The following is a 25,063-nucleotide window of genomic DNA, read 5'->3' as shown; positions in this document are numbered from 1 at the left end:
CAAATGGCCAAGAGGAATGCCTTTGGGAAGGCAGATTATGGATGGTTAGGAGTTACTCTCTCCTGGAAAAGGAAATGGAATTGTCCGCTTGTGTTATTGGAAGAATCTTTGTTTGTTTTTCCCACTCTCCTTTTAGGCAGTTAGGGGATGGGATCAAGTAGAACGTAAGTTTTGCACTGAATTGCAATGTCCCAGGGTGTGCAGAAGCCGTGTCATTTCATGAAACATTTGTGAAACTGCTATAGACAGCTCGCCTGGGCATGAGAATGAGATTTAATTTGAAGTAATCTCAGTGTATTGCTTGCCTCATTTGCTTTGCAGTGCCTCTTTTTTTTCAGGTTGTGTTGTAATTCAAGGCTGAAAAATAAAATGCTTTGTTTTCTTAGGGCCTTTTCATCAGCGGTATTGTTGGGGATCGGCTTAATTTACGATATGTTCTATCTTTTGGCATGTGCTCTTCTGCATTAGTGGTAAGTTTGAATGTTTTTTTTTTTTTTTTTTAAATATATTTTATTGATTTTTTACAGAGAGGAAGGGAGAGCGACAGAGAGTCAGAAACATCGATGAGAGAGAAACATCGATCAGCTGCCTCCTGCACATCTCCTACTGGGGATGTGCCCGCAACCCAGGTACATGCCCTTGACCGGAATCGAACCTGGGACCTTTCAGTCCGCAGGCTGACGCTCCATCCACTGAGCCAAACCGGTTTCGGCATTGAATGTTTTTAAAAAATGATGATGATGATTGTCAGGTTTTTAGGATCCAAGCAGTCCCCCTACTTCTGTATGAAGAAGAGAATAAATTAATCTTCAGTTGTTGAATCCCTTGCCTGCCCTTTCAGTTTGGGGAGTCTTATAAGTATGATTTGGGTCGTGCCCCTTCCTTGACTCTCATCCACCAAAGTCAGTGCATAAATGGCATGCCGTTCAGTGCTGCCCAGAGCCAGGTCCCAGCCGCCTGCCGTCGCATCTGTCACGGTGCTTCACTGCTCTGCGTGGTCAGACTGCTTTCCGTCGCCCTGACATGTCTGGCTGTTTCCTGCCTCACTCCTGTTCCTGCTGTTCTGCCTTGCCCGGATGGCCCTCTGTTCAGCTCTCCAGTCTCACTCAGCGTCTCCTGCAAGTCCCTGGGCTAAGTGATACTTCCTTCATAATGCCTTACTTTACTAACCCCCCCCCCCTCCTGCCGCCCCCCCTCGTCCCCCCCCGGAAGTCGCCATTCCTCTTTGGAGCTCCCTGCCTGCATTTCTTCCTTTGAAGGCATGAATGTTGTCTGTGGCATAGCCTGCTTGGTCTGTGTCAGTCCTGCTTTCCTGGGAGGGTGGAGCCCAGTGGTTAGATCACAAGCTTCCTGAGAGGGCACTGCCTGTTTTCTGTCCCTCCCCTGCCATTTCCTAGCTGCGATCTCTGTGGGCTTCAGCTTCCTCGCTTGAATCCCTCTGCCTAGGGCTGCAGTGAGGGTTAGACGAGTTGCTGTGTGTAAGGCATTTGGAACAGTGCCTGGCGCAGTACATGGGCAAGATCCCTGTGAGTCATCTTGGTTTGCTTACGAGGGTCTGGTGAGAAATTTTTGTTGATTGAATAAAGGCATGGAGTTTAGTTAGACTCTATTTTATTATTGTTTTTCACTGTCTGCCATTTGTGTACAGGGAAAAATGTATTTTCCTTAGAAATTTTAGAGATTGAACCATTTTATTTATTCACAAGCTGCTCACCACACATATATACATACTATTTCAAAACCTGTTTTAAAACATATGAAAACAATTTTTTTTTGAAAACAATTGAAGTATGTACATAAACTCACCCTTTTTAGTGTATAATCCTGAAGTTTGACCAGCGAGTATAGTGTGTAACTGCCACCTCTCCTCCTTCCCCTGGTCTCTGACCATCACTGACCATTTTCCTGTCCTTAGAGTTTTGCTCATTTCAGAATGCCATGTAACTGGCATTACACAGTATTCTACGTACCCATGCCAGGTATTCCCAAAAGAGACTTCAACCGCAAATAAAATGTCCACTTGAGCAATATGCCTGGGAAGAAAAGCAGAGGCATGAATGCTGCTAAATGACTGAGTCTATCAAGGGTTACTCAGATTCACTTAGCAGCGACACTAGTAGTGACAGCTGGCGCTTCCCAGTCCCCACGACAGCCTTGCACAAACACAGGCCTGAGGAAGAGGAAACGGAAACGCAGGTGACCCTTGAACAACATGGGTTTGAACTGCGTGGGTCCACTTGTATGGGAATTTTTTTCAATAGATACTGTACATGTATTTTCTCTCCTTGCGATTTTCTTTTTTCCCCCAATATGTTTTTATGTATTTTTTTTTAAAAATATATTTTATTGATTTTTTACAGAGAGGAAGGGAGAGAGATAGAGAGTTAGAAACATCGATGAGAGAGAAACATCGATCAGCTGCCTCCTGCACATCTCCCACTGGGGATATGCCCGCAACCCAGGCACATGCCCCCGACCGGAATCGAACCTGGGACCCTTCAGTCCGCAGGCCGACGCTCCATCCACTGAGCCAAACCGGTTTCGGCGTTTTTATGTATTTTTATATATTCAGAGAGGAAGGGAGAAGAAGAGAGAGATAGAAACATCAATGATAAGAGAGAATCATTGATCAGCTGCCTCCAGGACGCCCCGCACTGGGAATTGAGCCTGCAACTTGGGCATGTGCCCCAACCAGGAATTGAACCGTGACCTCCTGGTTTATAGGTTGAAGCTCAACCACCAGGCCACGCCTGCAGGCTCTCCTTATGATTTTCTTAATACCATTTTCTTTTCTTTAGCTTATTTATTGTAAGAATACAGCCTATAATACATAAACACACAAAATATGTATTAGTCGACTGTTCAATATATTGGTAAGGCTTCCTGTCAACAGTAGGCTATTAGAAGTTAAGTTTTGGGGGAGTGAAAAGTTAAACATGGATTGTGACTGCTTGGGGGTCAGCAGCCCTGGCCTCCATGTTGTTCAAGGTCCACTCTCCTGTGCCCTCCCATCAGGTGTCCTGCTGTGGGTTTTGCCTTCCTTTCTCTTTTTTGAAACACAGTGATCTACATATAAAAGGAAGTCAGACAATGAGGACTTGACTTTTTAGAGTTGAAGACAGCAGTTGGAGGGATGATCACTAATGAGTTTTATGCCGTTTGCCTTCTTTGCCTCTTTGGTTGGCAGTGGTTTGGTGGTTGTCTCACGCACTCAGTGCTGCTTTGAGCAGGAGCATCCCAAGAGTCGGCCACATGTCTCGTAGGTCGAGACATTGAATGTCCACTTCCTTAGCCTCTTCATGCAGAAACACAGTGTGCTTGGCAGTTGAGTGTACTCCAGGTGTCCACATGGATGTTACATGTCCCTCTTTCTTCCCTCTTCCCCAAGGTGTTTATCTTTGGCACTGTCACAGAATGGCTGCATTTCTACAACAAGTGGCTGTACTGCTGCCTGTGGATTGTGAATGGCCTGCTGCAGTCCACTGGGTGGCCCTGTGTGGTTGCTGTCATGGGCAACTGGTTTGGGAAAGCTGGGTATGCCGCCTCCTTCCTCTTTAATTTTTCTTTTTAAGTAGTTTTAATACCGGATTATTCAGACTTGTCAATTAACTCGGTCCCTTCAACACTACCCACGTTCTCCCTTCATTTAGAAAGTTAGAATCGTTCAGGGAGAGGTTTCACGTCAAAGTGTATTGGAAATAGTGTCGACCTTAGTGATGATCCACCCCTGCCCATCACGTCCACAACACTCTCTGGCCATAGTCAGATTTTGAGTGTCTCGTTTTTTCTTTAATCTTCCCTTGAGAGAGCATAACTATCTCAGGTGCAGTCCCATCAGGTTCTTCCTGGGGGTTTTGCCTTCCTTTCCCTTTTTTGAGACTTAGTGATCTTCTTTAGCCTTCTTCCATTAAATATAAGGAAACCGAGGCCAAAGAGATCCATGGGACTTGCCTAAAGTCACATAACCAAAGGCTCTAATAAGATGCAATGGAGAATGCCAAACTGGGGCATTTCCCCCTACACCTTTAATTATTAGATTGTATTTGAGTTTGTGTGTGTGGTGTGGGCCAAGGATGTGCGTGAGGATAGGCACCCGCTAAAGTATCTTCTAGGCCACCAGGAAGAAGAGCCACGCTTAATTTACAGGATGGAGATAAGTTCAGACACCCAAAGACTTGGCTTTGTTGTATGCCATTATATGTGACACTCCAATTTCAGGAATATTATTAATTTGAATTCCTATAATTTTTGTAGATAAATATTTGTGTTGTGAGATACACATTTATCTTATCGATGGCTCTGTCTTTTCTGTTTGTTTACACTTTTACGTCGGGGACAGTTGTGCACCAGACATTGTCCACCAGCTCAGTGATCTGCACGTGCTCTGATCTAGCCTCTCGGTTTCCAGCTTCCCTGGTTTCACAATGGGGGAGGCTTGCTGGCTGTAACATTGTGAAAGTTCACCTATAAAATGTCTGTGATCAGAATAAGCACCACTTAATGAGAATGCTCTGATGATATTTCAGTGTGCTAGTAATTCTATTTCTTCCTCTAGCATCACTGGTTAACAGAATTGATTTTGAGAGGCTCTTGTTCCCCCTATCATACTTTAGTTTTCTTTTGGAGTGGATGATGCTGTCTGCTCATGTGCTGTTTATTGTTATTAAGACTTTTAAGGTAATTTTTTTCCATATACGATTTTTTAAAATTATACAGATGCTACTTGTTTATTGTAGACAGACTGGATAATATAAATGAGCAAAGAGAAATAAAGATAAAACCACCTGAAATCCTATCAACTAAAGATAATTACTTTGACATGTATCAGTTTGAGATCATTTTTAGCTGAGTTTTTATAAATTGGATGACACTGAGTGTTTGATAGCAGTGACTGGGCAGGCTGATCATTTCCTTATTTCTTTGGATCAGTTACAAAGAAACAAATATTCAAGAAAGTTGTCACAGTTTCTGTTTGAAAGTAAGAACATTTGTTTTTAAACAGGTAACATTAGTGAGTGAAGTTGACAATGCACTGCTTGGGACACAGTGACTTTTCCTATGAAACATAACAGGAAACCACAAAGTGCTAATAAGACTGTGACAACTTAAAGTCACAGTTATTTTCAGCCAGCTTTGTAAACACATGTCTTCGGCCAGCAGGTTCAGTCTGGCCTTCTCTTTCCTCCAGAACACTCTTGACAGATCTTAATATTTAAGAGGATTGGGCATTTTAGCACCGGGGAGGAGCATAAAGATCATCTGGTTCAAGTCATTTGTTTCCAAGTGAAAGAAGTTGGGGCTCAGCGGAATGCAGTGATCAGATGAGGCCATTGCCCACAGAGCTGTTCCCTTGGGAGAGTCAGGCCCCTTCTGGTTAGGGAGTCAGGGTCAGAGTTAGTCACACACATTGGTGTGCAGCACGGAGCCCTTTCCAGGACATGACTGCACTCAGTCCTTGCAGAGCTGTCACAGGCTCTCCCAGTTGAGAACACTGAGCCTTTGCTGTAATTTACTTGAAATTAACAGCTGGAGGTAGCAGCCTCATACTTGTGAACAACCTGTATTTTTCAGTGTGGCTTCCCTGTTCATTTCTAAGATTCCTTCTGTCTCCATGAGACAATAAAAATGTTTAAGGAGTTAGATAATCTAGCACAGTGTGTTATTAATATGTATCAAATAGATAAAATACAAATGTGAACTTTTCAAAAATTAACTTTTTAATCCCTTTTTCTTTCACCAGCCTCACTGCCAGTGGCTATGTTCAGAGCTAATTCATTTTTCTCCAAGACGTGTGTAAAAGCTAGTTTCCCTTCCACCAGACTCTTCCTCTCCCCATCCATCTTTTAAAATGGCTTTATTGAGTTGTGCAATAAGTTGCATGTGTTTAAAATGTGTTATTTGATGAGTTTTGGCAAGAATACACCCGTAAAACCATCATCACAGTTAAAATATTGGACAATCCACCCCCTCCCCACAAGTTTCTTTGTGCTCCTTGGCAATTCCTCCTCCCAACACACACCCCCACTGCCATCTCCAGGCAACTACTGATCTGCTTTCTGTCACTCTAGGTTAATTAGGATTGTCTAAACTTGTGTATAAATGGAGTCACACACTATGTACTCTTTCTTTTTATTTATTTATTTATTTTTTTAAATATATTTTATTGATTTTTACAGAGAGGAAGGGAGAGGGATAAAGAGTTAGAAACATCGATCAGCTGCTTCCTGCACACTCCCCACTGGGGATGTGCCCACAACCAAGGTACATGCCCTCGACTGGAATCGAACCTGGGACCCTTGAGTCCGCAGGCCGATGCTGAGCCAAACCAGCTAGGGCTGTACTCTTTCTTGTTTGTCTTCTTTCACTCATGATAATTTGAGATTCAGATTCACTCATGTTGCATATATTGATAGTCCATTCCTTTTCATAGCTGAATAATAATTCATTGTACCACAGTTTGGTGATCTGTCCACGTGCTGATGAACATTTGGGGTGTTTTCAGTTTTTGGCTGAATAAATAAAGCCACTGTGGACAAACGCTTTCATTTCAAATTCTTGTATGGACAAATGCTTTCATTTCCTTTGGATAAATACCTTGACTAGATTGGCGGGATCATATGATAGGTATTCTTATACCTTTTTAAGAAATTGGTAGTCTCTTCCATGTGGTTGTACCACTTTACATTTCTACCAGCAGAGTGTAAAGTGTTCTAGTTCCTGTATATCTTTGCCAACACTTGGTATGCTCAGTCTTTTTTATTTTAGCTATCCTGTAGCTGAATCATGATACCTCATTGTGGTTTTAGTTTGCGTTTCCCTAATGTGTGATGTTGAGCATCTTTATCTATATCCACCAGGAGAGGAACGGAGAGGGAGAGATGGAAACATCAGTGATGAGAGAGAATTGTCGATCGGCTGCCTCCTGCACGCCCCCTACTGGAAATTGAGCCTGCAACCTGGGCATGTGCCCTTGACTGGGATCCAACCCAGGACGCTTCAGTCCGCAGGTCTACACTCTATCCACTGAGCCAAACCAGCTAGGGCTGTTGAGCATCTTTTTATGTGCTATTTACATCATATTTTTTATTTTATTTTTTATTTTATTTTTTTATTTATTTATTTTTTAAATATATTTTATTGATTTTTCACAGAGAGGAAGGGAAAGAGATAGAGTTAGAAACATCGATGAGAGAGAAACATCGATCAGCTGCCTCTTGCACATCCCCCATGGGGGATGTGCCCGCAACCCAGGTACATGCCCTTGACCGGAATTGAACCTGGGACCTCTCAGTCCGCAGGCTGACGCTCTATCCACTGAGCCAAACCGGTTTCGGCTATTTACATCATATTTTTTATATGTGAAGTATCTATTACAATCTTTTGTCCCTTCTAAAAAAAATTTTTATTTTGAGATGATTGAAGATTCATACTCTAACATTTTGTTGCATTGTCTGTTTTCATATTATTGAATTTTGAGAGTTCTTTATATGTCAGATACAAATCTTATCAGATATGTGATATGTAATATTTTCTCTTCTAGTCTGTGGCTTGTCTTTTTAAATTCTCTGAATAGTTTCTTTTGATGAGCCCCAAATTAAACTTTAGTATAATAGTCATAGAGTTGGAAGAGACGTGATGTTTTGTCATGTGGGTGTACTTAAATCTTAAAAATAGAACGTTAATTCTCTGTGTTGTGAACCTTTTTGTTTTGGCAATTTTGTATTTGAACCCTGAATCAAATCCCTTCTTATTCTGTTGTCTTCTGTGTTCTGCTGTCTCCATCTTAGCCGAGGCGTTGTTTTTGGTCTCTGGAGTGCCTGTGCTTCAGTAGGCAACATTTTGGGAGCGTGCCTGGCCTCTTCTGTTCTGCAGTATGGTTATGAGGTAGGTATTTCTTTCTTAGCATTTTCTCAAGCACATAAATGTTTTGGTTTTTTTAGGAAATAATGCTGTGGCCATTTAAATCGCATTGAGCTGTGTCTTGGTAAGACAAGGCTTGTGATAAAAGTGAACAAACTTGCGCAGCCTGAGTGGCTCAGTGGTTGAATGTTGACCCACATGTACCAGGAGGTCACGGTTTGATTCCGGGTCAGGGCACATGCCCAGTTTGTGGGCTTAATCCCCAGTAGGGGGTGTGCAGGAGGCAGTTGATCAATGATTCTCTCTCATCAGTGATGTTTCTATCCCTTTCTCCCTCTCCCTTCCTCTCTGAAACCAATAAAAATATATTTTTAAAAATCATAAAAAGAAAATAAAGAAAACTTGACAAATGGAAACATATAGCAACATTATTCCTGAAGAATACCCAAGTCTAAAGACATATAATCAGGAAAAGGTATTTGCAACTCGTTAGAGATAAAGAGCTGATCTTCCTAATATAAACAAGCACCCACAGATTGATAAGAAAAGACCAACAACACAGGAAAAAAGGTAAAGGACTTGGACGTCTAGTTGGTAAAAAGGGACTAGGAATACCTTACAAACACATGAAAAGAAATTCCACTTCCCTTATAACTTTATTCCATTAATATCATTAAGCTCCTCTAAGGGCCTCTAGGCAGTAGAGAGTGTACATGGGGCTAAAACTCTTTGCCCTTTATGGAGCTAGGTAGTAGTCCGCAGAGAAATGCAATTAAAGAAACTGCACTGAATGTTTATTAGACTGGTAAAAACCCAAAAGTGTGATAATACGTTGTGTTTATGAGGATGTGGAAAAACCGGCATTGCAGTTGGCAAAGTAAATAACTCCTCTCGGGGTCAGTATGGGACAGTCTCTCAAAACTGCAGCTGTTCTGCCCGTGGAGGGGCTCTCTGCCCCCAGGAATGAACCCCACAGGTGAAATTGCTTTGGCAGGCACAGTGATCTGCGACAAGGTCACTTATTTCAGTGTGTGCCACAGCAGAACGTTGGTAATGAATGTCAGCCAAAAGGGAAATAGTTACCTTGGGATACACCTGTTCAGTGGGATGCTGTGCAGCTGTGAAATAGGATTGCAAAGCTCTCTCTGTACCGATAGGGAACTATCTCAATGGTGTATATTAAGTGAAAAAAGCAGGGATGCTAAACAGTGAGTATTGAATGACGCCATTCAATATGTAAAATGGAGGAAGAAGTCAAGAGTACATATTTGTATTGGCTTGTATGTTTCTAAAGCAATCTCTGGAAAGTAAAAATACAGTAATAATGGTTATATGCTGGGAAATGAGGATTGAGTGGATGGGAGAAGGGGTGTGGGGAGAGTTTTTACATCTTTTTGTTGCTTAAATCATGTAAATGTGTTGCTTATTCAGAAACCTAAATAATTAAAAGTAGGTAAGTTGCTCTTTTTTTTTTTTAATATTTTTTATTGGTTTCAGAGAGAAAGGAAGTGGGAGAGAGAGATAGAAACATCAATGATGAGAGAGGATCACACTGGGGATGGAGCCCATGGCCTGGGCGTGTGCCCTGACTGCGAATCGAACTGTAACCTCCTGGTTCATAGGTCAATGCTCAACCACTGAGCCATGCCGGCCTGGCCCAAATCAGTTTTATATTCCTGTTACGTCTCAGCAGAAGCCCTCTTCCTTGACTGTGAGGATGGCTTTCCATCTCACTCCCACCCTCTGCCTTTGCTTCGGTTGTACCCAGAAAGATGGTCAATTGCTTTGATCTTCAGCTTTTCCTTAACGCATTGTGCAGCTACTTCAGCCTCTTAAGCGGTTTCCTTATTCTAAATTCTTGTACATGGTTTTTTATTAGGATTTGGCTTCCTCATTTATTCAGCTACATGCTGCCTTATATTATTGTTGTGTTTATTGTTTGATCCCCGTAACTGGGTAGAATATCATCAATGGCAGATATGTCTCTTTGGGAGGCCGTGCAATGCAAAGAATAAGATTTTTAGAGTTAGTCCAGATTTCACAGTCATACCACTCAGTGTTCAGGGGACCTTAATTATCCTCTCTGAGCCTCAGAGTGTCATTGGGAAAATCTAAGAGAAAACACAAGTGAAACATAGCTCAGTGCCTGCCTGGCACAGGCTAAGCACTCAACACTCATTTTCTTCCCAGTGTCCCATCCTTCCCTCCCCGTTCCTCACCCTCCGCCTCCCACCTTGCACACGTGTCTCTGATGAGTGTCCCAGACACATAAGGAGCATCTGCCCTCTTCCCTCTAGTACGCCTTCCTGGTGACGGCGGCCGTGCAGTTTGCTGGTGGGGTCGTCATCTTCTTTGGACTCCTGGTGTCACCTGAAGAAATTGGTGAGGACAAGCTGTTGCTTCTGTTACTGTTATGGGCGAAGAGAAGTCTGAGGCCAGGACAGTTAGTCTCTGTTCTCCTAGGAGAACTGTGAGTTACTTGCAGTGGGTTAAAGGAGCAGTATTGCTGTTGTGTCTTGGGCCCAGCTAAGCCCACCGTAGCTGCACGTGTTTGAGGGGAGTGAGGCTCACCTGTTACAGATCTAGGGAAAACTCATTTGCAAGTGAGTTTTATAATTGAGATGTATTTCTAATTTCACTTCTTGAGACAGATTTCTTTCATAAAAATAATTTAGTGTGATATTTATCTCTTGTTAAATACAGAATTTGTACAAGCGAAACCACAGAAGCAAATACATGTATGATTCTATCCTTTGAATATTATTAGAGGTACATCAGGTTAATAGTATATAATTGACTCCTTTTTGTACATGAGAGAGCTAGAGTGATTTAGTTGAGAACACATTGCTTTGAAGCCAGATAAAGTGAAATTAAAATCCCAGGTTTGTTGTGTTATTGACCTTAATTGACCTTAGTTGAACTTGGCCAGTGAACCTGGTTGCTTCTTCTGTGAAGTGCAAATAAAATAATATTGACCCCATAAGTAATGATACATTACTTATGTGCTTATTGCAAAGCACTTAGCACAACACCAGGCACCTAGAAGGCGCTCTGTAAATGATGCTGTTACTGTGGTTTTAGGTCTCCCAGGTATTGAGGCAGAAGAAAACGTTGAAGAAGACTCGCACAAGCCATTAATCAATGGTGCTGAAAATGAAGATGAATATGAGCCTAATTATTCAGTCCAAGAAGGCAGCACTATCACCCAAGTCAAGGCAATAAGCTTTTATCAGGCTTGTTGCCTTCCTGGAGTTATACCGGTAAGGATCGTTCAAATCTCCTTGCCACAACCAGTGAGCTATTATAGCTGGACATGACCTCTACCTGGGACAAAGCATCATTAAGTATTTAGATTCTCTTGGATACTTTATTTTAGAAATACTTTCAGAGGAATAGTGGATAGTGCCCCTCAACTTTTTATATTAGCAACACTGGAAATTTTTTCTCACATCTAAGCAGAGGTCGACAAACCTTTTCTATGAAGAGCCAGAGAGTACTGTGTTTAGCTTTGTGGGGACTGCACAGTCTCTGTTACAACGACTTAACTCCAGAGCAAAATGAATGAATGAATGAATGGGCATGCCAGATTTGGCCCTGAGCCCTAGCTTGCTGACCCTGACCTAGCATTTGAGTAAGAAGGCAAAGTTGGTATTTTTAAATATATACTTTATGTCCTGTTACAGTATTAGAAAATTATGTGTCAACCAAGAGGGGTTTTGAATGGGTCGTTAAATCTGCCCTATTTGCTGATATTCTTATTCTAGGAAGAAACACTTGTTTGCCCTTTTATGAAAAGGCCCAGAGCAGAATACTCCACAGTATTTCTTGGTAATGCATTCCAGTGTTTCCACAACCTTTATAGCCAGGAGAATTTTCTAACGTCTAAACTAAATCCCTTCTGCTGCAGTTTTTCTGTCTTGATGTTTCGGGCGCTCTAGCACGGGAGTGGAAGTTAAGAGGCCTAGGTTATGTTTCCAGCTTACCCACTAACTGTCTGTGAGGCCTGGGGTAAGTCACTCAGCCCACCCTTGTGTCTCAGTTCCCCTTCCCGTGGAGCACACCAGTCCTCCCTGGGTCTAGAATGGGCTATGGCACTGTGAACACGCACTGGCTCTTATTTAATTGCTCAGTGGTAGCCCCTGAGCTAGACTGAGTCTGCAGGTTGTCATATTTCATGCTCATCAGTTCCCTTCTGCCTATGCCGCAAGCTCAGTAAGAGAACTGACATTTGCAAATGGATTGTTAATATACGTTAAAATCTAAGTTCCCACGATTTTTAAAAAGATGATGTATAAGGTTCATGCAAGTTCCTTTAGTCCTGTTCTTATGCTAAAGATCAGTATTTTTAATTAGTTATTAAATAGATTACTAGTTAGTAATAGATTCATTTCTGAGACCTTAAAAATTTGTGTGATTAAATATGGAATCTTTCACTATTCATTTGTATTTCCCAAGCTGTTTTTTCCTGACATGGATAGGGATGTAAAGGAAATCTAGTTAACTTAATTCCTTTGTCTCTGTAACAGGCTGTCTGGACAGAATGCACTCACTTGGCTCTCTAGGGGGTGGCTGTGGCCCGGCCAGGGAAGCTGTTTTAAACAAGTGATACCTAGGGAATAACTGGCAGCTCCAGGGAAAAGAATATACTAGCCAGACACCCTTTGAAGTCAGTCTCTCTGTTCCTCCCCCTTTTTCCTTTGATGCTAAATGTCAGGATTTCCTGGCAATAATGTGTTGAATATAGGAGTCTTAGTGCCACTGCCATCGTAAGGCAGCGGCACCTTTTATTCCTCAAAGTAGAACCACAAGGCCCAAGACAATCATGTTCCTTTCTTTTTGACTCACTAAAGATACTCTTTTTTTTTTTTTTTTTTTAAATATTCTTTGCTTTTCCACTAGATGTGGGAATGTAAAGCTTTTGGAAACTATAATGTGAAAGTAGTTGTAATATTGATGCTTTTCTTAGACCTTGGAACTATAGTTTAGTCATGTTATTCTCCATGGTTCATAATATTAACTTTGCAGGAAATAGAAGAACCAAAATAGTTTGGCTGCTTGCAATAGAAGCTGTGAGGTTTACTGGGTTTATTTGCTATGGTTAATGCTAGTTGGTGGCATGAATACCTTTAATCTTTGTCTAAATTAAGAAATATGAGTATGTGCCCTGCCTTACAGGTTCAAAACACTGGTTTGCTTCTACCAGAGAACTGAAAGGAGAAAAAAAGGGAGGGTTAGGAGATGGTCGTCTGTGTTTTCTATTCCCAAGGCCTGTTGTAAATGCCTTTCTAGAAGTTAATGGGGATAAGGAAAAGAGGGAGACCAGGGAAACTCAGGCCAATAGGAATTTGTAGAAAAGTTTAATTTTACAGTAAGGCTATCCGTCCCAAACTTCTCCATTTTGTTTTGCTGTTTAGTGACATTAGAAACTGTGGCCCTGCTGTGCAGTTTGTTCCTTACTGATGGTTGAATGTGTTTCTTGCAGTACTCACTCGCCTATGCCTGCTTGAAGTTAGTGAACTACTCCTTCTTCTTCTGGTTGCCCTTTTACCTGAGCAACAACTTTGGGTGGAAGGAGGCTGAAGCTGACAAGCTGTCCATTTGGTACGATGTCGGAGGGATTATAGGTAATGCCTGTGATGCATCTTTTTCTATAGTAGTTATGAAGTCTGACATCATTTCAAGTTTTATTACTTATTCTACAGCCATTTCCCCTAAACTGTCCTACCAGTAAACAGTCAAACTCTTAAAAAAAAGTTTGTATAAAAGATCCAGCCTAGGGGTGGGCGGAAAAAAAAAAAAAAAGATCCAGCCTATGGCAGCCTGTGACTTATGGGGCCCTTACGCTCAGACCTTTGTTGATGGATCTGTTCTCTTGTCGTCTTAGGATGTTTCCCTCTGTGACCTCTTTTAATGTAACCCTTGCATACACTTTTGGTAAATCTTAGCTCTTAGCTATGCACATTAGTTAGTGTATAGATTGTAAGATCATGGAGGTGAGAATAATAGCAGGGATTGATATTTGTGAATATTTTGTAGCTGCTTTGTACACAGATTTTAGTAATGACTTTTAATTATAGCTGGAAGTATAAACAGGGAAGTAAGAAACTTTAAGATAGGCGTTCAGAATGCATTTTAGTGGGTGTGACTTAAATGGCTATGACAAAGCCTTAACATCCTTTCTGTAATGTTTACATGTAGAATTGTGGTAAGACTGAACTACCCTGAGCCCGTGAAACCACCTGGTGTAGCCTTAGGTGATATACTACCATTGTATTTGAACTTGTTTGCCCTCTTCTTAGATCCAGAGTCAAAGGTGAGGTTGCCACCTTTAGACCTGACCATACTTCTGTGTCTTACTATCTGATGAAGATGTACCAGATGTCCCCTAGCGCCTAGAACTAACATGGGACTGTATTTAAATGCAACTGTGTTGCTTGAAGAGTTCATATCACCTCTTTTTATTTTTTTAATATATTTTATTGATTTTTTAAAAAAAATATAGTTATTGATTTTGTACAGAGAGGAAGGGAGAGAGATAGAGAGTTAGAAACATCGATGAGAGAGAAACATCGATCAGCTGCCTCCTGCACACCCCAAACGGGATGTACCTGCAACCAAGGTACGTGTCCTTGACCGGAATCGAACCTGGGACCTTTCAGTCCGCAGGCCGACACTCTATCCACTGAGCCAAACCGGTTAGGGCCTCTTTTTATTTTTATTTATTTATTTTAAACCTCGCCAGAGGATACACTTACTGATCCCAGAGAGGGAGGAAGGGAGAGAGGGAGGGAATGTGGAAGGGTGGAAAAAAGAGAGAGATGGGGCGGGAGGGGAGAGAAAGAGAAACATTGATGTAGCACATTGATTAGTTGCCTTCTGTATGTGCAATATAAGTATGTGCCCTAATCAGGAATCGAACCTGCAAACCTTTGGGACGATGCTTCAACCAACTGAGCCACCTGGCCAGGGTAACATGTCACCTCTTTTTAAACATCAGGACCTGGTAGTTATTATTAGGCCATAATTTCTGCATTTAATTGTAGTGAATATTTATTGGCTGCTACTAATAGCCTATGAGGCATGGTCCTTAATCATCTTTTAAATAAAAAGCAAAAAAAAATCCGAAAAACCTTCACAGCCGGTTAGAGAAGAGAAACAAGGGGCAGTGGGCGGCCTTGGTGATTTTCCCTTTTTCCTTTTCTGGTGTCTGATTCGTGGTGCCCTGTCCCCGTCAGCCATCGTGAGTCATCTTCCTGAAGGGAAATTCTGGAGGAAACGTAGGAGAGTCCGCCATCTTTCTGCATAGACCAGTGTTAGGATCTGGATAGCGGGCGGAGGGTACCTGAAGAGCACGTTTCAGGTAACCGAGCTAAATTATAAATGATTTTGACTATGATGCACTCTTTGTGCCTAAAGGTGGAACTCTGCAAGGCTTCATCTCTGATGTGTTACAGAAGAGAGCACCCGTTTTAGCTCTGAGTCTGTTTCTGGCAATTGGGTCCCTGGTTGGATACAGTCGTGAGTATTCCCTTGCAATTAAGTGTCCTGATCTCTTAGGACTAAGGCATTTGCCTTGAGTCAGTGGTCAGCCCGGGGGTGATCCTGGAGCCCAGCTACAGGGGCATGCTGGAGACCTTTGTATTGTCCCGTGACTACCTGGTGGAAGTATCATCACGTAGTTTTATTTGTGTTGGGAAGGAAACTGGCATCTCTTCTGCTTTGTTGGTTTGTTTAAAAGGTTGCTTGGGAGGGTATATGCTTTGTTTGAGGGTCGGCTCCAGAGGAACGGCATTAGAGCCAATAAAACAATAAAAGGGAAAAGGTTTCAAAAGAGGAAAGATGGTCATTAGTGAGTTTGGTGTATGTCCCTTAAGATGCTGCTGAGATTGGAGTAGGGTCTTTCCGTAGCTTTTAGAAGTCTCATTAGCTTGAGCACCAGCAAGAGACAGACATTACAAATAAAAGTTGGAAGAGGCCGTGAAAGAGTTGTATCCCTTTGTTGTGTCTGGGTGTGATCTGCAAGGTCACAGAGACCCAGGCCTTTGTGGACTGTCCTGTGGAGGCACACGTGATGCGCTTCTAAAGTCAGCATGTCTTTCCTCACAGGTTCTCCAAACAACAAGTCCATCAATGCACTTCTGATGGCTGTTACAGGTATGGCATCTGGCTCCATTTCACTGTTGTATTTCCTCTATAAGCAAAAAGGGAAAAAGGAAACGGTTTCCCTTAGTTTGAGTTACACTAAAACCTTAATTACAGAGAATTCAGTTGGTGAAAGGAAAGACAGACACAGCAGATTCTGTTTCTCTGCTGTTACGTGACCTCCTCAGTCCTTCAGTTACAGAATCACCTTTGGACAGAGGTGTCCTAACTGTTTTGATCGCTGCCTCAGCTTCTCACATCACTTCTGGAAGTGGCCTAGGAAGCTGCCACCTTGGAAACCAATTCAGCAGCTTTCAAAAAGCCCAGTATAGCTAGTTTTTCCTCCTGTGTTGGAATTGGTCAGTATCTCTTCACTTCAGCCCTAGATGAAACAGTTGAGTGTGTATAGGCGCTATGTTATAGAAAAATTCCTTATTTTTAAACTTTAGATTGTACTCAGCATAGGGAGAGCTGCTCATGCCACCCGAGGCTCATGGAACTGATTGCAGCGTGTTAAGGGATTCACGCGGGCCAACTCCTGCACGGTCCTTGGATGGCTTCCCTGAGAGCAGTGCAGATAGAACCACCTGCACCGTTTAAATAGCTTTTTCTCTTCTCTCTCCTTTTTTCATTATGTTTGGTTGACTTTGGTAGTCAGATGCTCTGTGATCCACCTCTATGACATAACTTGACAAGCTAGTGCAACTAGTTATTAATGAATGCACACTTCACAGGATTAGAAAGACTATGTGTTCACTATATTTTCTATATGTTTGGTTTCTGTAAAATATACTAGTGTGTCATGTAATTCAAGAAGGGATTTCAGAAAAGTGTATGGTAATTAATTTGAAGATGGTACTACCTGGGAGAGTTTTCATTTTTACTGGTTATTTTTCCCTTTTTTTTCTGTTTCTCTCCGACATAGTGACTAAAATTGTGGGATAAGTGTTTGCCTTATTCACTGGATTCCTAGTGGGGTTATGAATAGTGTTTTAATAAGAACCTCTCTGTGTATGACTAGGATTTTTTATTGGCGGACCTTCTAATATGATTAGCTCTGCTATCTCTGCTGACTTGGGTCGCCAAGAGCTCATCCAAGGCAGCAGTGAGGCTTTGGCGACGGTCACAGGAATTGTTGACGGAACTGGGAGCATTGGAGCTGCGGTGGGCCAGGTAAGTGAGCGGGAGAGGGCTTGAAATTGAGTGTTTAAGTAGTCCTTCATCTAGTGGAAGAATTTATAACTGCCCGCTGGGCCACAGCAGGTGGCACTCTTGTGCTGTAGTGTGATGTGCTGAGAGCCTGGGCTTGAGAACCTGGAGGTTTGGTTCTCTCTAAGGGCCAGTTGTACTGGGAGCCTGGGGTTGAGTCCTCTCTAAGGGCCAGCTGTACTGGAAGCCCTTTCTGGGGTTGAGTCCTTTCTGAGGTCCATCTGGAAGGTGCCTCTACATTTTTAGTTCCCTTTTTCCACTTTTACTTCCAGATTCTTCCTTTCTGGAAATAAGTTCACACCTCATCAGATAGATCCTTCAGTCCCAGCCTGCTACCCCCTGCTTTCTAGCCTGAACTTGGCACCCCAAGGAGGCCATGAGACACATGCTTCTCATTATTCCCCACCTGACGTGTAAACCCTACCAAACACACATGTACATGTGCTCATTACATGGGTCCCCACCAGAAGTGGCCAGGGATCTGCAGCTGCTCTGACTCACTTTCCCTGCTTCCTACAACATTCTAAGTCATTAGGGAAATATAAATAAAAACCAGAGTGTAATACCACTTCATACCAATTAGGATAGGTATAATTTAAAAACACACACACAAGATAACAACTATTTATGAAGCCATGGAGAAGTTGGAGTTTTCATACATTGCTGGTGGAAATGTAAAATGTTAAAGCTGTTATAGAAAACTGGTGGTTCTAAAGTAAGTTAAACATTAGAATTGCCGTGTGGTCCAGCAATTCCACTCTGAGGTATATATCTCTAGGAGTGGAATTTCAATGAATTGAAAACAGGGTTTCAGATATCCGTATGCCAACGTTCATTGCAGCACTATTTATTTATTTATTTATTTATTAAACATTTTATTTTATTATTTTTTTTAATATATTTTATTGATTTTTTTCAGAGAGGAAGGGAGAGAGATAGAGGGTCAGAAACATCGATGAGAGAGAAACATCGATCAGCTGCCTCCTGCACACCCCCTACTGGGGATGTGCCCGCAACCCAGGTACATGCCCTTTTTTTTTTTTTTCAAAGAGAGAATCTTTTTTTTTTTTTTTTTAAATATATTTTATTGATTTTTTACAGAGAGGAAGGGAGAGAGATAGAGAGTTAGAAACATCGATGAGAGAGAAACATCGATCAGCTGCCTCCTGCACATCTCCTACTGGGGATATGCCCGCAACCCAGGTACATGCCCTTGACCGGAATTGAACCTGGGACCCTTCAGTCTGCAGGCCGACACTCTATCCACTGAGCCAAACCGGTTTTGGCCAGGTACATGCCCTTGACCAGAATTGAACCGGGGACCTTTCAGTCCGCAGGCCGACACTCTATCCACTGAGCCAAACTGGTTTCAGCCATTGCAGCACTATTTATAATAGCCAAAAGGTGGAAACAACTCAAGTGTTGACCAAACAACTCAAGGTGACTGGAGAAACAAAATGTGGTATCTAGAATAATAAAAGCATAATATGCTAATTAGACCAAACAGCTGAACAACTGGATGACCTTCTGGACGAAGCCTCGGCTGTGAGGGCCAAGCCCCTTGCACAAATTTCATGCATCGGGCCTCTAGTATCTTCATGGAATATTACTCAGCCATGAAAAGGAATGAAGCTCTGATACGTAGTACAACATGGTTGAACCTTCAAAACAGTATTCTAAGTGAAATAAACCGGACACAAAGGGTAAATACTGTGTGATTCCACTTAACCAGAAATATCCAGAATAGGAAATTCAGAGGCAGAAAGCACATTAGAGGTTACCAGGGACTGGGGAAAAGGGGGGATGGGGAGTTACTGCTTAATGGGCACAGGGGTTCTGTTTGGGTGCTGAAAAATTGTGGAAACAGATGGTGGTGATGGTTGTGCAACATTGTGAATGTATTTGATGCCACTGAGTCGTACTCCAAAAAATGGTGAAAGTGGCAAATTTTATGTTACATATTTTACCATAATAAAAAAAGTAAAGGGGTTAAATGCTATCAGATCCTTTTTGTTAATTGAAAGTAAATTAAAAGAATATGTTGAAAAATGTTAAAGATACAGTAATTTTATAAGCAAACAGCATAATTGTAAAGTGAGTGATACCCTTAAAAGACAAAGCATTTTTGAAAGCATCAATTATGATACCTTTCATTGGAAGAAAGAACGGAAGTGACTTGAGGATGTTCATCTTCCTCTCTCAATAGCAAAGTGAATAGAGAGAAACCTTCTGAACTCATGTCTTCTGTTGTGCAGTTTGGGACTCTGCCAGCTTACAAAGTGAAGGCCGTTAATGCAGCTCACATAGGAACATGTATGTGAAAGGGCTTTGTAAACTGCAAAACACTATGCAAATCCTAACTCCCTTCTTATTTTCTAGAAGAGCCATGTTTAATCTGCTTACAGCTACTTGATTTTATTAATTCATGAAGGATTACGTAATAATTTCTTTTTCTCCATTTTAGTATTTAGTGTCTTTGATCCAGGACAACCTTGGATGGATGTGGGTGTTCTACTTTTTCATTCTCATGGTAAGTGTGTGCCCCCCTTTTTTTGAACTAGTAAGTTTTCTTACTGATTTACTTCAAAGCATTTACTTAAATCATTTCTTAAACCAGAAAAATTACTGATTGCTTTTAAAAACCCTTTGTAGCCGTAACCGGCTTGGCTCAGTGTATAGAGCGTTGGCCTGCGGACTCAAGGGTCCCAGGTTCAATTCCGGTCAAGGGCATGTACCTTGGTTGCGGGCACAACCCCAGTAGGAGGTGTGCAGGAGGCAGCTGATCGATGTATCTCTCTCATCGATGTTTCTAACTATCTCTCTCCCTTCCTCTCTGTAAAAAATCAATGAAATATATTTAAATAAAATAAAATAAAAACCCTTTGTAAAAAATAAGATTTTTGTCAGTCTAAAAAACATTCTTTTTTTAAGGAAGGAAAGAGCCCTTAGTTTGTCCTTGACCCGAGTCTAATGAGTATTGTCATTTATAAAACCAGAAAAAATGACAAGACACTTAAAGTATCACCAATCATTAATCGGTCTCTTCCAGGGTACTCTGTGTCTGGTGAATATAATTGGGGAATTCTGAAGGAAATGACAGTGGGCGGGCACCAAGCCACATAGGGTTAAAAAAGAAGCTGTGATTAACACTGTGTCGTGTAGGTTCTAAAAAGAACCCGAGTCTCTTGAGAAAATACCTGTTGTGCCTTAGACCTTCTTGGCTGGAATTTTATCCTGTCTGGGAAATAGCCAATACAGAGTAAGGCCTTGTGCTTTTGAAATACTGCTTTCTGCTGAATAGGCATGTGATGGAGTCTGTCCATTATTGGTGAGACAGTGCTCCAGACAGGTCTGTTTGAGAGCGTCTATGATAGCTTCGTCCACCAGGGGATGCATTCAGTTTGTCCCTAAATCTAGGGCTTCCTAATTGAAGGCAGCCTCAGTCGTCCCAAGTCCAGACACTGCATCTTGTCCAGGGAGTCGGGGGGCAGTTCAGCACCAGAGTTCCCTGGTGCCGCCTGCAGGTTTACGTTCTCTGCTGTCACAGAGGATGCTTCCTTCCGCCCAGCTGCCTTCTAGCTTCTGGAGATGGGGGCATGGGACTCTGTCCACTTCCGACACCCATGCTAAGTAGAGGGCAGTGTCTCCTGATGAACTTGCTGCTGTGATCACACTACAACTTCTAATAGAAAAAAAAACCCAGAATCTATAATAAGAAACACATTTTTAAAATATTTTTATTGATTTCATAGAGGAAGGGAGAGGGAGAGAGAGAGAGAAACATCAGTGATGAAAGAGAATCATTGATCGGTTGCCTCCTGCACACCCCATACTGGGGATTGAACCTGCAACCCAGGCATATGCTCTGACCAGGAATTGAATCATGACCTCCTGGTTCATAGATTGGTGCTCGGCCAGGCCAGGCGAGAAACACTTTTTAAAATCTGAGCCCCAGCCAAAACCGGTTTGGCTCAGTGGATAGAGCGTCGGCCTGCGGACTGAAGGGTCCCAGGTTCGATTCCGGTCAAGGGCATGTACCTGGGTTGCAGGCACATCCCCAGTAGGAGATGTGCAGGAGGCAGCTGATCGATGTTTCTGACTCTCTATCTCTCTCCCTTCCTCTCTGTAAAAAATCAATAAAATATATTTAAAAAAAAAAAAAATCTGAGCCCCAGTATCGATTTTCTGTTCCACCTGTCACAAATTATTTAATTTGTGTACCTTAGTTTTTTTATTTGGACACTATAATGTAACATTAAGTATTTTTTAATTTTAACTAATTTTCAAAGTTATTTGTTAATTCATTGAAGATTAGATTTATCTTTGTATGAAGTCAGAATGAATGTAATTGTTCAAAGTCATTATGTTCAAAACATGATGCTCCAACAGAATTAATTAAATTGTTACCGCACATTTAATGCTTTTCTTCTCTTCACAGACAAGTTGTACAATTGTATTTATTTCGCCATTAATAGTGAGGGAAATGCGTTCTCTTATGCAAAGACGACAAGCTCGCATACTGAGTGGATGACTGGTGCTCCAGAAGAACAAGAATAATAGGAGACACATTAGGACTATAATTTCTTTTAATTTGTCCCATTTTGGAGTTGTCTTAAGAGCTCCAAAATAACCTCAGATGGCCAAGCCTCTTTCAACAGTGTCAGCCTCTTGCGATGCTGACCAGAGCGAGGTGGGTTATTTTGCTACACTACAGGAATGATCGCTGATGAGTTTTATTGTTGTTTCATGAACGTACAAATGGCCTGTGAATCTGCCAGTGTCTTTGTTGGGCCTGTTGAGGTTTATCCCTTTAACCTTAAAGGCTACATTGGACTTGGACCTTTGTTCTCCAGCCTGGGAAGCTGAGTGACCACAAGCAGCCGCGCATGGTTTATATCAAAGTCGGGTTCCGTGAATAGAAAGGCTCGTTGCCTTTTGCTTTGGAAATGAGTTTGCAGGGGGTAGCTCATCTTCGAAGCATCAAATCCTGAGAAGGTGCTCCAGCTGGATCCAGAATAAGCTTGCCTTGGACCAAGAATGCCTTTGTTAATCATGGTGGGAAAAATCATGCTACATGCAGAAGCAGACTAGCTCCAAATTGCTGTCAACTTGTTCTCCACCTTCATTCAAAACTAACTCTGGCTCCTGGCAGGATGGAGTCACCTCAAGGACCATAAGGTGTATCAGTTGTGAACATTGCAACGTGTCACCCACAAGTACTCAAGCCCAGGTTTGCTGTCGGATCCACAAGGAAGTGAATCTGCTCAGCCCTGTTTTCAGAGGACTGACCTCTGTCCCAGCCGGGTGCCTTGAGTAGCCTCGGCAGGAGCCTAGAATTAGAGAGGAAAGGAAGGAAGGAGCGACCTTCGTCCTAGTTAGCGGTAGCGTGTGACATGGAATCGCACTAAGGGACCACTGGGGCCTGGGGGGGTTTGCACATCTATTCTTCAGAGGTTTGTGGAGTGTCGGTCTTCAGGGCTGTGAATTCTAGACTGGTTATCAATATTTCAAGGCCATTCTGGATAAATATTCTAAATTATGTAAGCAAACTAGGGGGGAAATGTGCAATTGTGAGGCCTGCCTAATTTGCTTTGGGTTAGGGAATATTTTTCAGCCTCCTGCTTTATACTCCGAAATGTGGTATGTTTGTGAACTTAATGTTATTTAATCAAGCGGATTTCCAATCAGTTAATTGCTCATTACTGACAAAAAGGGAAAATATGAAACACAGGAAGGGAAAATAAACTGACTTTTATAATAAATGTCTGTCCATCTGGTTATTTAAATTTATTCTCTGAGCTCCATGTTTTAGGATGTGACTCATGCCTTATGATTTCCTGCTATTGAGTGTTCCCTGGGGACCACTCACCAGCCCTACAGTGTCGGCAGATTGTACAGTTTCTCCCCTGTAGGTGCAGAGCCAGCCATTTCCATGCTCTTCCCCTTGTGTGAGGTGCTGCTGTGTTTGGATGAGTTGCCTGGTTGTAATTTAAGAATATTGTCTAGATGAACACCATTCTGATTTTTTTTTTAAAATACATTTTATTGATTTTTTTACAGAGGAAGGGAGAGAGATAGAGAGTTAGAAACATCGATCAGCCGCCTCCTGCACATCTCCTACTGGGGATATGCCCACAACCCAGGTACAAGCCCTTGACCGGAATCGAACCTGGGAACTTTCAGTCCCCAGGCCGACGCTCTATCCACTGAGCCAAACCGGTTTCGGCCCCATTCTGATTTTTTACCCTCTTCCTGGAATTTGAGCGAGTACGGAAAATTCGTGTGTTTGAATCACTTCAGAGAGTAGCAACCTTTCCCACTGGCAGATTTGAGTTTTTAGAGCTATTCAGAGTGGAGACAGGTGGCAGTCTAGGCCTCTGACCGCCTCAGGTGCACGATTCCTCTGGCTGAGGGTGTGCTGATCAGAACAGTGCAGTCATTTGGGTTTTTCCTCTGCATTTTGAGTGCCACCAAAAACAGAGTGGGGAAGGTGTTCACTGAATTCACGGCAGGTGGTTAGAAGATGGATGAGAAATGTGGAGACAAGAAGAGGAAGAGCCGGCAGACCAGGAGGTCAGATGGGCAGTCCAGGGGCACTGGCGTTGCAGCACATGTCATGTTCTGCCGTCACCCGGGGCGGCTCCCGGCAGCAGAGCTGTCCCAGAAGCAGGAACTTGTGTGTGGAATCCTGCTCCCTTCTGTAGTTACACGGTGGCAATGTATTAAAATGGTTTTCCCAGCGTAGTGAGTTGGCTTCAAGTCTATTCTACTGCACTTGTGGTCCACTAATTCACTTCGCTGTGCTGCTCGGTGTTGCCACTGATGGCACTTGCTGCAGCCTCTTTTATAATTCTGCTCACTTCCTCAAAAAAAGCCGTCTCTCCCGAAGCCTGCTGGTCTTCCATCTCCCCCCGCGCGTCCCCTCTGCCTTGCCTGGTATGGTCACACCTTTCTATCCCAACACCAACTGTTGTTTTCTTACCAGTTTAAACTTAGATGCACCTGAAATGAAATTACAGATAACTGCTCAGCACTGAATGACATTCTCTGTTGCACTCCGGATATATTGCGTTACTGTTCTAGTTCTGACCATCTACATAGGGATTAGTGTTAAAGAACTCCCAAGAGTTAACTTCACTTTCTTACTGTTTTTGCCTGAAGAAAAGGCCATAGTGAGGCTGATTCAGAAGTGGAAATGCATTCTTCGCTGGCAGCTTGCTCTCTGATGTTCACGACGTTGAAGTAAAATGCTCTGGCCTGCCTTCTCATGTTAAACATTTTCTCCTTCCACATAGTTTCAAAGGAAGAAAAGCCCCTCCCCCTTCCTGCCTATTCAGTTCCTTCCTGCTACTTGGAGGACCAGAGGCCCACAGTGAACATTCACACAAGAAATGCCTGCATCCCTCCATGTGGGGGATGAAGGATGCAAGATGCTCCCATCTGCTTCCCTTCTCCTGTAAAACCTCCAGAAGTCCTCCTTGCCTCCCATATAAATAACTGATAAGCCTTCTCTTATCTCTACTAGTTCTTTTGACTCACATCCTGTTTATCTTTTCACGACCAAATCCTTTGAGTTGGTGTCTGCTGCCTTCCTGGCTGTACTACCACCTTCCTCCTTAACTACGTAACTAACTAGATCTGTTTGCCCAGGGCGTCCTGGCTTCAGCCTGATATTCTGACAGTACTTCTCTTTGCTCTTCAATTTGGACACCTTATCTTCTGACGCCTTATTTCATCATCCCACAGAGACTGACAGAAACTGTGCATCTGAAGGTCATAGCATTTAGAGATCTTTTTAAAAAAAAAAAAATTATTGATTTTTACAGAGAGGAAAGGAAAGGGACAGAGAGTT

At 42.4% G+C, this 25,063-nt stretch overlaps 1 protein-coding gene across 2 annotated transcripts in view; it reads left to right on the top strand.

Annotated features, from left to right (window-relative positions):
* SLC37A3 (solute carrier family 37 member 3) overlaps nt 1-22,967 on the top strand; it is a 44,882-nt gene extending 21,915 nt beyond the window's left edge. For both annotated transcript variants that reach the window (XM_081102477.1, XM_081102478.1), the window contains exons 5-15: nt 387-470; nt 3,389-3,534; nt 7,788-7,884; nt 10,158-10,242; nt 10,942-11,120; nt 13,343-13,484; nt 15,277-15,378; nt 15,967-16,014; nt 17,024-17,175; nt 19,676-19,741; nt 21,650-22,967. In XM_081102477.1, the coding sequence (XP_080958603.1) occupies nt 387-470; nt 3,389-3,534; nt 7,788-7,884; nt 10,158-10,242; nt 10,942-11,120; nt 13,343-13,484; nt 15,277-15,378; nt 15,967-16,014; nt 17,024-17,175; nt 19,676-19,741; nt 21,650-21,742 (1,194 nt within the window). In that variant the 3' untranslated portion in view covers nt 21,743-22,967. The remainder of the gene's footprint in view (nt 1-386; nt 471-3,388; nt 3,535-7,787; nt 7,885-10,157; nt 10,243-10,941; nt 11,121-13,342; nt 13,485-15,276; nt 15,379-15,966; nt 16,015-17,023; nt 17,176-19,675; nt 19,742-21,649) is intronic.
* The last annotated feature ends 2,096 nt before the right edge of the window (nt 22,968-25,063 follow it).

Source organism: Myotis nattereri (genome assembly GCF_964212035.1).
Source record: "Myotis nattereri genome assembly, chromosome: 11".
NCBI classification, from domain to species: Eukaryota; Metazoa; Chordata; class Mammalia; order Chiroptera; family Vespertilionidae; genus Myotis; species Myotis nattereri.
The sequence above is the reverse complement of the archived record's forward strand: the minus strand, read 5'-3'. Positions and strand labels throughout refer to the sequence as shown.